Source organism: Rhinopithecus roxellana, chromosome 7 (genome assembly GCF_007565055.1).
Source record: "Rhinopithecus roxellana isolate Shanxi Qingling chromosome 7, ASM756505v1, whole genome shotgun sequence".
NCBI classification, from domain to species: Eukaryota; Metazoa; Chordata; class Mammalia; order Primates; family Cercopithecidae; genus Rhinopithecus; species Rhinopithecus roxellana.
In genome coordinates this window covers 58,483,585-58,494,668 of record NC_044555.1, presented here as the reverse complement: position 1 = coordinate 58,494,668, position 11,084 = coordinate 58,483,585, and the positions used below count along the sequence as shown (strand labels likewise).

The window sequence follows — 11,084 nt, the reverse complement described above, 5'->3', positions numbered from 1 at the left end:
CATGCTGGATCCTGCGGTCTTCCCTATCTGCGCCTCTGTACCTCTCTTGCCCTTACAAGGTGCATGGATCAACTTTGGAACAGGTTCTAATTCCGCCCCAGATCCATCTGCGTCTTCCCACGCCTCAGAAATCTGACCTCAGGGCGCAAGCGCAGCCCCAGCCCTCCAAGCCTAGGTAGGCAGGGTTCTCCCACCAGAGAAAGGGCCGCGGGGAGGCTTCCGGGGCGGGACCGACGCGGCCCCTCCCACTCCGCGGGCGGTGGGTTCAGCCTGAACGTACTGCGGGGGCGGGGCCGACGAGGGATCCAGGGACGGGGCAGGTTCAGGCCCCTCCCATCAGGCGGCCGGCGCGAGCGGTAGAGGCGGGTCTGGAGGCGGGGCCTGCGTGGAGCCAGACGGCGCGGCTGCTGCCGGGGGCGGGGCCGACGGGCTGTGGCCCCGCCCTTGGCCGCCATTGCCGGGCCTGCCTGGCCGCCCTGCGCAGCGACCTTGCCTCCTCTTGCCGGGCGGAACGGGTCAGGGGGCCTGACAGGGAGCCTTCCTGACCGAGACCACGTATTCCCACGGCCAGACAAGTCTCCGGCCCGGCCCGCGTCGCCAGTCCCCAGGCCTGGAGGAACTGCCCGAGCCCAGGAGAACCACATCTGCGTCCCAGCCCTGGAGGCTCCTGTGGGCAAGATCGTGAGCCAACGGGTTCCTGAGGCCCCTCCTGGCCAGGCAGGGTTTCCCCGCGCGTTTCCGAGGAGCCCTGCCTGGCCGGGCGGCTGGACAAACAGGTCGTAGCACCGATCGCGCCCGCCCCCAGCAGGGGTCCTGCACAGGCTTGCCCCTGACCCCCACCCAAACCCGTTCTTCCGCTTTCCCCCCAAACAGTGCACTTGCCGGCGGTCCCAACCCAGCAGGAGGAGAGTGGACATGAGGTTGGCAGGTGGGTGGCTTCCGCAGCGAACGGGAGGGAGTTGAAAAGGGCACCTGGATGGAGGCCCAGCGTCCCGACATCTGTGTCTGGAGAGGCGCGGGTGGACCACTGGGTTTGGTTTTGGAAATTTCAGAGGACTCTGTACAAACACTCATTCCTTGACCTTAACCAAATCTTTTCACCTCTGAGGACATCAGCTCCCCGAGCTATGACAGGAAGATTAGTATAGTCAGTATCTCCCAACGCAGGTAGCAGACCAGCTGCTTTTTGGAAAATGAGTGGTGAGAGAGAGGAGGTGGGGAGTGCAGGTGGAGAGGCGTGATCTTAGAGGGGAAGTGACAAAAGTGGCTGTGGGCTTCAACATGAACCCGATGACAGCCCTACTGTCACCTGGACAACTAAGATGAAGATCCTTGGGGAGGGATAGGTTGGGGCGGGGTGGAGAGTGGAAAGAACTCAGGAATTGAACTTCAGACTTGCTAAGTTGGTAACTTTGTGGACATATCCAAGTGGAGCTGGCCAGTGAGGAACCAGCTGGCAGGGAGTGGTTTCAAGAGAGGCCACAGCTGGAACTAGAAAATAGGAAGTCATTGACACATGCTGGTTAATTAAAGAGCTGGGAGTAAATGACATCATCTAAAAAGACACTACAGGCTGGGCGCGGTGACTCACACCTGTAATCCCAGCAGTTTGGGAGGCCGAGGCGGGCAGATCACTTGAAGTCAGGAGTTTGAGACCAGCCTGGCCAACGTGGTGAATCCCCATCTCTACAAAAAAAAATACAAAAAAATTAGCAGGGCATGGTGGTGGGTGCTTGTAATCCCAGCTACCTGGGAGGCTGAGGTTGCAGTGAGCCGAGATTGTGCCACTGCACACTCCAGCCTGGGTGACAGAGCGAGACTCCGTCTCAAAAAAATAAAAATAAAAATACAGCTGGGCGCAGTGGCTTATGCCTGTTATCTCAACACTTTGGGAGGCCGAGGCGGGTGGATCACCTGAGGTTAAGAGTTCAAGACCAGTCTGGCCAACATGGTGAAACCCCATCTCTACTAAAAATACAAAAATTAGCCGGGCGTGTTGGCGGGTGCCTGTAATCTCAGCTGCTCGGGAGGCTGAGGCAGGAGAATCACTTGAACCCAGGAGGCGAAGGTTGCAGTGAGCCGAGATTGTGCCATTGCACTCCAGCCTGGGGGACAAGAGCAAGACTCCATCTCAAAAAAATAAAAAATAAATAAAAAAAAGACACTACAGGTAGGGACCAGAAGGCAGCCTGAGATGGAAGCCTGGGAAAGTCCAGCTTTTAAGGGGAGGGTAGAGGAGACAATCTAACTAAGAAGAATGAGGAGTGTGCTGTCCTGAAAGCCAGCAGAGAAATGAGTGCTTCTGTCAGGAGGACATGGGCAGCCCACTGAGAGGTCAAGGAAGTTGGGGGCTGACAGGTGACCGGGGTGGTGACACCACAAAGGTCATCAGCGGCCTTGGCAACAAGCTGATTTGGTGGGGTGGTGGAAGCCAGGCCAGACTGGAGTAGGGTGGGAGGGAGTAGGAGGTGAGATGATGGAATGAGTATAGATGACTTTTGAGGGGGTTGACAGGGAAAAGAAAGGTTAGGGGAAAGAGGATGGGGATGTGGTTTTGAAGAAGAGTGTTTTCTTTGCTTTCTTAACATTGGAGATGTTGAAAATACAGGAGAAAGAGCGAGCTAGAGAGAGTGATCACTATTGCAAGAAATCAGAGAAGGCTGGGGAGCTTGCAATCCAGGTCCCAGCAGATGACGGAACTGTTTTTTGTTTTTTGTTTTTTGTTTTTTTTTTGAGACAGTCTTGCTCTATCATCAGGCTGGAGTGCAGTGGCATGATCTTGGCTCACTTTAACCTCTGCCACCCAGGTTCAAGCTATTCTCCTGCCTCAGCCTCCTGAGTAGCTGCAATTACAGGCGTGCGCCACCATGCCCGGCTAATTTTTGTATTTTCAGGAGAGGCGGGGTTTCACCATGTTTTTCAGGCTGGTCTCGAACACCTGACCTCGTGATCTACCTGCCTTGGCCTCCCAAAGTGCTGGGATTACAGGCGTGAGCCACTGCGCCTGGCTGGGACTGGTCTTAAAAGGGAGTAGGGACCCTTCTCCCTCAGAACAGGAGGAAAGGAGGGGCAGGTGGGTACCCAAATGTATTGGTGGTTTCAGAGGCAGGAAGTTCAGGGGGTTCTTGGAAAGAGGGATGGAGCCCTTCTCGAGCAGAGAGTCCCCTCTCAGACCCGCCAGGGAGAACCAAACCCAGCAGCCTTGGGATTTGAACTCAGTTTCCTCTTTCCACCTGCCAGGGAGCTCAAGTCTCCCTCTCAGGCCTGGTGGAAGGCAACAGCTCTCCACCTCTTTGTCCTCCAGCCACTTCTTCCCAAGTGGCAGGGGAGATCCAGTCATGCAAGGCTATGGGGTCATTCTGGGGTTCACTGGTATCTGAGGTGACCCCACCCCGCGTCTGTCCTGCCTGCAGGCCCTCTCCGCATTGTGGCCCTAGTCGTCAGTGTGGGTCTCACATGGATCGTGGTCAGCATCCTCCTGGGTGGGCCTGGCAGTGGCTTTCCTCGCATCCAGCAACTCTTCACCAGTGAGTGTGGGACCCCGCCGTATCCTTCTCTGGAGGCCACCAAGGTGGCCACCTGGGCGTGTGGTTGAGGCTTGGGGTTGGGGGTTGACTTGGGTTTTCTGTCTCCTCCCTGGCAGGCTACCTTTGGCTGTCCCCAGTCTGTCTCCTGACATAAGGCACAGCCTCCCCCAACACCCAGTTGCTTCATCTAGGAAAGCCAGTACCCGATCACTAGAATTCTGTGCCCAACTGGAGTCAGTAGGGCCAGAGTAAGGGGCAGGGAGCTTCCACTGAACATGGGGAGTGATGCCCGGGTTGCTCCCTGTAGGCTCTGAGATGGAGAGGGGACTCTACACCTTGTTGACTGGTAATAGGTCACCTAAGTACTTTTTTGTTTGTTTGATTGAGACAGTGTCTCACTTTGTCTCCCAGGCTGGAGTGCAGTGGTGCGATCTCGGTTCACTGCAACCTCTACCTCCTGGGTTCAAGCGATTGTAGTGCCTTAGCCTCCCGAGTAGCTGAGACTACAGGTGCGCACCACCAAACCCAGCTAATTATTATTATTATTATTGTGTTTTTAGTAGAGATGGGGTTTCACCATGTTGCCCAGGCTGGTCTCAAACTCCTGGGCTCAAGCAGTCTGCCCGCCTCGGCCTCCAAAAGTGCTACAGGCATGAGCCACTATGCCCGGCCAGGTCATCTAAGTACTTTTTCTAATTCCGTTTCCCCCTGTTCCTGGAGTAGGGAGTTTTTCATCTGAACATGACTACACTTGAGCGGGAAGCATGCCAAGGTCAGCTTGGCTTAGCCCCCAGCCCCCGAGCCTGACTCCCTGTGTCTACACTTCACGGTGTAAGGAGGGCCAGGCTGCCCTGCCTCAGGCCCTGGGAGGCTCCACACTAACGGAAACCACTCTGTATCCACAGGTCCAGAGAGCTCGGTGACTGCAGGTAAGGCCCCTGTCACCCCCCTTCTCCTTTCCCTTGTGACGCCCCTGCCTGCTCCCAGTCCTGTAGGGCTTCTGTTTTCCATTTATTCCTCCCAAAACCAGCTATCGCGGTCCACGGGGGCTGCTCACCACTGGAAACCTAGAAACCAAGTGACTTCCTGCCTGAACGTGATAGTGAGCCGGCCTAGGATAGGTACTCCCACTTGCAAAAGGGCAACTTGGAAGGAAGAAAGAGGTCACCAGTCCCAAGCAAGTCCAAAGCCCAGCAGGGCAAAATTCATTTGGTTTCAAGGCCTGAGGGGAATCAGGAATCCTCTGTGACCTGAGATTCTTTTTTCTGGGCCTGCTGGAATGACCCCATGCTCTGAAACAGGAGACAGCCCCACCCTCGGGGCCACCCTTCCGTCCCTTCATCTCATCTCCGCCCCCTTCACTCCAGGTCAGCAGTGTTTCTGCTGGTGTACGATTCTCAAGAGCCTTGTTGGTCTCTTGTGCAAGTTATAGGGGTCCAAGCTATAAAGTCAGAGGGTTTTCCTACAGATGCTTCCTAGATAACCCCATCTTCATTGCAGATTTCTGCTGAAAGGGTTGAGTGGACCCACAAGTCACATACCTCAGCTCTGGGACAAATGCTTGAACAGCCTTGCTCTTCTCTCCAGGGGACACTTTTGCAGTTTTTGTAACATGATTAGGCCGAGAATTTTCCACATCTTCGCTTTCTGGCTCCTTTGTGCTCAACAGTTTCTTCCTCATGTCTCTCCTCTTACATTTTACTATAAGCAGCAAGAAATCAGGCTATGCTCTCAACACTTTGCTTGGAAATCTCCTCAGCTGAATATCCAAGTTCAGCACTCAGCACTTACACATTCTCCTTTCCACAAAACACTAGAACACATTCAACCAAGGTCTTTTTTTTTTTTTTCTTTGAGACAGAGTCTTGCTCTGTCACCCAGGCTGGAGTGCAATAGAGGAATCTTGGCTCACTGCAACCTCTGCCTCCCGGGTTCAAGCTGTTCTCCCACCTCAGCCTCCTGATTAGCTGGGATTACAGCACTGCCACCACACCCAACTGCTTTTCGTATTTAGTAGAGATGGGGTTTCACCATGTTGGTCAGGCTGGTCTCAAACTCCTGACCTCAAGTAATCCTCCCACCTCAGCCTCCCAAAGTGCTGGGATTATAGGTGTGAGCCATCACGCCTGGGCCAAGTTCCTTTATAACAAGGATCAGCTTTCCTCCAGTGCCCAATAACTGAAAAACATGTCCCTCATTTTCCTCTGAGGCTTAACCAAAAGCACCTTTTTTTCCTTTTTCTTCTTTTGTAGAGACAGAGGTCTCGCTCTGTTGCCCAGGCTGGAGTGCAGTGATACCATCCCAGTGCACTGTAACCTCAAACTCCTGGGCTCAAGCGACCCTCTCACCTCAGTCTCCCAAGTAGCTGCGACTACAGGCATGTGCTACCACACACAGCTAATGTTTTATTTTTTATTATTTATTTTTTGAATGTATTGAGACAGGGTCTTGCTCTTTCACCCAGACTGGAGGGCAGTGGTGCAATCATAGCTCAAGGGATTCTCCTGCCTCAGCCTCCTGAGTAGCTGGGATTACAGGCATGTACCACCACAGCTAGCTTATTTTGTATTTTTTGTAGAGACGGGGTCTCACTATGTTGCCCAGGCTGGTCTTGATCACCTGGCCTCAAGTGATGCTCCTGCCTTGGCCTCCCAAGGTGCTGGGATCACATGCGTGAATCACCACACCCAACCCAAAAGCACCTTTAACATTCATGTTTCTAGCAACGTTCTGTTCATGATGATGTTTGCATTCTCTAAGACCACAGAGGCTGTGTCTATTGCTCTCCCATCCTCTCATCAGAATTACCTTTAACATCCATACTCCTACCAACAGTCTCTTAAAAGCAATCCAGACCTTTTCTAACATGTACCTCAAACTTCTACAGCCTTGATGTGGTTTAAATGTTGTCTCCAAAACTCATGTTGAAATGTGTCAATGTGTTGGTCTTGAGAGCAGGACCTTTTTGAGGTAGTTAGGTCATGAGGGCTCTGCCCTCATGAATGGATGAATGCCATTATTATCGGTAAGTTAATTACCTTGAAGTTCAGCCCCCTTTTTTTCTGTGTCTCATACGCTTGCTTCTGCCTTCCACCTTTCTGCCACGGGATGACCCTCACTAGATGCCAGCGCCATGCTTTTGGACTTCGCAGCCTCCAGAATCATGAGCCAAATGAATCTGTTGTCTTTATAAATTACCCAGTCTGTGGTATTCTGTTATGGCCACAGCAGATGGACTAAGACAAGCCTCTACTGACTACCCAGTTCCAAAGCCATTTCCACATTTTTAGGTATTTGTTACCTAAGCATGACACTTCCTGGTGCCAAAACCTGTATCCATTTCCTGGAACTGCCATTTCAACTGGGTGGCTTAAACAACGGAAATGGATTCTCTCCCCATTCTGAAAACCAGAAGTCTGAAATCAAGGTGTCACCAGGGTGGCACTCACTCTGAAGGTTCTACAGGAGGGTCCTTCTGACCTCCCCATGTTCCAGTGGCCCCAGGCATACCTTGGCCTCTGGCTGTATCACTCCTGTCTCTTCTCCAGTGTCCCATGGCTGTCTTCCCTCTGTGTGTCTTTGTCGCTTCTGTTCTTATGAGGACATCAGTCATGTTGCATTAAGGCCCCACCTACTCCAATATGACCCCATCTGAATTCATTTCTCTGCAAAGGCCCTATTTGCAAACATCACATTCTAAAGTACCGGAGATTAGAACTTCAACATATCTTGAGGGGACAGAATTCAACCCATAAGGGAAGCCATCTTGCTCCAGTCCTCCCAACCAACCCCCATCAAAATCAGGAGACAGGCTGCACCCCCTGCCACACTACCCCCTGCCATACTGCCTTTGCTCTGGTTGGCCTCATCCATGCAGCTAGGTCCCCAGCCTGACTTACTTCACCCCTGCTTTGTTCCTGGCTGTGCAGTGGCCCAGGGCAGCCCTCAGCATCCTTTCTTTTCTCCCACCAGTAACAGAAAATCCTTCTGTCTTGGGTCCCTGTGGCCTCACCAGTAGGACATAGATTATGGAAGTGTCTCCAGCCTTGGCCTGAGCCACATCCCCCTACTTGTTCCCCGCTCTGCGGTCGCTTGTTCTGCCATGTGTGCTGGTCCTGACCTCCCCTTCAGATCTCAGGTGACCTCAGGGCCAGGCCCATGGGTAACACCTGCTATCCCTGCCCAGCGCCACGGGCCAGGAAGTACAAGTGCGGCTTGCCCCAGCCATGTCCTGAGGAGCACCTGGCCTTCCGTGTGGTCAGCGGGGCCGCCAACGTCATTGGGCCCAAGATCTGCCTTGAGGACAAGATGTGAGCTCCCTGGGGTGAATGGGGATCAGGGAGGGAGTGGGGGATCCAGGGCCGGGTCTGCAAGGGAGAGTGGAGCAGATGTGCCCATGTGGGATCTCCCCGTCCCCCGCCCCTAACTAGGCTGATGAGCAGCGTCAAGGACAACGTGGGCCGTGGGCTGAACATCGCCCTGGTGAACGGTGAGGCCCCTGGCTGAGTGTGGCCTGCCGCCCTCCTTCCCTGCTCCCTCCCCAGGAGGCCTCTGGGTGTTTGCCCTCCCTTCCCCTCCCCTTCAGGATCTCCCAGGGAGGCCCAGGAAGGAGTCTGTGCAAAGCCGAAGGCTCCACAGAGGAGTGACCCAATGAACAAAAAGGCACGATGGCAAAAAATAAAGCACTGGGGAGGGTTCTGGGAGGTCGGGGGTGCTTCATGGAGCCCCCGGAGGGCCTCAAATGCCAGACAGGCACCATAGCTTGGGGTGGGATGCAGCTGCCTGAACAAATGAATGAATATTGGGGGACTGTTTGAAAGCTTCCAGAAGGGCTGCCCCCCGTTGCTACCCGCCTGCTGTGCCCTGAGGCTGGCCTGGCTCACCCAGCAGGGCCCTCCCTCCTGACACAGGGGTCAGCGGCGAGCTCATCGAGGCCCGGGCCTTTGACATGTGGGCCGGAGGTGAGTTATAGCACAGCATCTTGCGTTTTGACTGCAGCAAAATGACCTGGGCAGCTTCCCCTGAGACACTGCTCTCTCTCTCTGTCTGTACTTGGGGCTTCTCAGTCACCTCCTTGGGTTCAGAAATGACAGGGGCATCACCAGCTTGGTCTAGAGGCTGTGGAAGGTCATGGGGATGCCTTAGCTTCCTAGACCAGTCTGTCCCTTGGCGGGGCACGTCCCAGGCCAATCCCTACTTCGGTTTCCTTGTTTGGAGAACAGGGGCTGGTGGGAGGGTGCTCAGTGGTACCTGATGACCCCTGTTCCGTGGCATCTGCCCCCTGCCAGATGTCAACGACCTGTTGAAGTTTATTCGGCCACTGCACGAAGGCACCCTGGTGTTTGTGGCATCCTACGACGACCCAGCTACCAAGTAAGTACTTGGGGAGGCCAGCCTCAGCCTTACCTTCTGCAGCGACAGCTGACACCTCTTCCTCCCATGCTGCAGGATGAATGAAGAGACCAGAAAGCTCTTCAGCGAGCTGGGCAGCAGGAACGCCAAGGAGCTGGCCTTCCGGGATAGCTGGGTGTTTGTGGGGGCCAAGGGTGTGCAGAACAAGAGCCCCTTTGAGCAGGTATGAGGGGTGCTTGGCATCACCCCCACCAGCACAGGGCAGCCCGTCGCCCTTCTGCCTATATGCCATGCGTCTCCCCGACTGCTGCCGCCCTAGCAGGGGACCATCCCCAGTCCAGCTATGAGGGGTGGGCCAGTGCAGCTGGTGCCATGTTTCCCTGGGATGGGTGGAGGGGCCGAGTGCCCTGAGAGTGCACTGTTGGCCAGCACGGCACAGGTGACTAAAAGCCTGGGCCCTGGTCCACTCCTGTCCCCTGTCCCTGAAGGCCAAGGTCATGACTTTCTGCTCCCCTCCCCGCAGCACGTGAAGAACAGTAAGCACAGCAACAAGTACGAAGGCTGGCCCGAGGCGCTGGAGATGGAAGGTTGCATCCCGCGGAGAAGCATGGCCAGCTAGCACGGCCAGCGCCAGGACCAGGCCGAGGGAGGCCAGGCCAAGGGAGGCACGCGCGCTGCCGGGCGGACACAGGCCAAAGCCCACACCCCACGCCTGGGCAGGAGTGCTCTGTGGCCCCAACACATTGGGGCTCCGAGGCAGTGACCAGAATGTGGTGTTCCAGGTGGTGGAGGATATGGGGGCTGCAGGGGCTAGCCCTGCTGCACTTTGTCACGGGAGCCCAGGGTACCCGCCTCCTTTTCGTAACACTGTTCCCCCGGTCAGCCCATCTAGCCCTGTCCTCCTCCATTCTTCACACCATCTCCGTCCCCATCCTGAGTCCTGGAACAGCCCTGGGTGCCCGCCCCTCACTGTGCAACTCTGGGAGCAGCCCCCGGCAGGTTGGGGCATCTTCCAGAACCTCTCCCTTCTGGAGCCGCCCTCTGCACTGCGGGCTACACATGTTTCCAGTGTGATTCCTTCCAGTGAGCTAAACCCGGTGGCTGCTTCATGAGCAGGCTGGCCCAGGGTGGTAAAGCAGCTAGAGCCTGATCACGGTCCCGCCCGCGGTTTGTCAGGGGGCCCACCTTCTAGATGACCCCTTAATAAAGTGATGGCCCCACAGAAGAAATGCCTTCAGACGCTGTTGTCAGTACGGAGTCAGGGGTGATGGTGCCCTCTGGGGTGTGGGAGGACAGATTCCAGCGTCTTAACCAACCTGCTCCCACAGCCCTAGCAGACAGCCTTTTGTCTCAAGGGCTCCTGCCACCAACAGGCCCTGCTGTGACTGAGATGTGACTCAAGCAGTGATCAGAGCAGCCCCAGGTAGTGCCACCATGGCTTTGTCTGGGAGAGATGATTCCACATTCAGGGGCTGCAGGAAACTCAACAACTCCCTCTGACCCAGTGCAGGCCTGTAGGGACAGGGATTAACACCAGCCCAGGCCCCCCCGCCACACCCCCATCATCATCCAAGAGCACGTGTCGCCCACAGACTTTGGCTGCCTTTGAAGTCAGGGTTTGAGGGGTCGAGTCACTTGGGCTTTTCGTGTGTCTCGCAGGTTACGGTTAATACCTCCCTTCGCTGAGCGAGAGCCAGCAAGTTAGAAGCAATTTTGCTGGAATGTCAAATCCAGAGGCCCAGAAGCAGTCTGAGTTCAGCGAAAGGAGAGAAGGCAGTTCCTAGATGGGAGGCACTGTGGTGTCCTTGACAGGGCCACATTAGGGGCGATGGACTTAAGAGCTGACCCCAGGAAGAGTGTAGAGCTCAGAGCCTCGGAAGACAAAAGTGCTTCCGGAGCAGGCACGTGGGGTTGGAGGCACAGGGGTGCCCTGGAGGAGAGACTCACCAGGCAGGAAACAATGGTGATTCCAGGACTGAAAAGGTCACACAGCCAATACCCAGTCCTGTCTCTGCACCAGGAACTTTCTACGTGTATTTTTTTTTTTTTTTTTTTTTTTTTTTTTTTTTTTTTTTTTTTGGTAAATGTTCTTTCTTAGAACCATTTTAGGTTCACAGCAAAACTGAGTGGAAAGGTCAGAGTTCCTGTGTGCCCCCTGCCAGCCTCCAGCGTCCCATCTGTTGCTGTCAATGAACCAGCATCGGT

At 54.9% G+C, this 11,084-nt stretch overlaps 1 protein-coding gene across 4 annotated transcripts; it reads left to right on the top strand.

Annotated features, from left to right (window-relative positions):
* The first annotated feature begins 427 nt into the window (after positions 1–427).
* FAM3A (FAM3 metabolism regulating signaling molecule A) lies at positions 428–10,111 on the top strand. 4 transcript variants are annotated; one of them, XM_010369226.2, is made up of 10 exons: positions 428–776; positions 874–928; positions 3,414–3,527; positions 4,433–4,456; positions 7,714–7,837; positions 7,958–8,016; positions 8,438–8,488; positions 8,816–8,900; positions 8,976–9,102; positions 9,403–10,111. In XM_010369226.2, exons 2-10 carry the CDS (start codon positions 916–918, stop codon positions 9,496–9,498), a joined length of 693 nt encoding a protein of 230 aa, XP_010367528.1. In that variant the 5' UTR covers positions 428–776; positions 874–915; the 3' UTR covers positions 9,499–10,111. The 4 variants fall into 4 exon arrangements, with proteins under 4 accessions (XP_010367528.1, XP_030790129.1, XP_010367527.1 ...); XM_030934269.1 differs by lacking the exon at positions 3,414–3,527; XM_010369225.2 differs by having other exon boundaries at positions 428–928.
* Positions 10,112–11,084: the final 973 nt, after the last annotated feature.

What these genes read in the sequence shown, in the direction of transcription:
- FAM3A (XM_010369226.2), top strand. An exon ending in CATCCAGCAACTCTTCACCA is followed by an intron (nt 3,528 to 4,432) that starts GTGAGTGTGGGA and finishes CTGTATCCACAG; the next exon opens with GTCCAGAGAGCTCGGTGACT. An exon ending in TACGACGACCCAGCTACCAA is followed by an intron (nt 8,901 to 8,975) that starts GTAAGTACTTGG and finishes CCCATGCTGCAG; the next exon opens with GATGAATGAAGAGACCAGAA.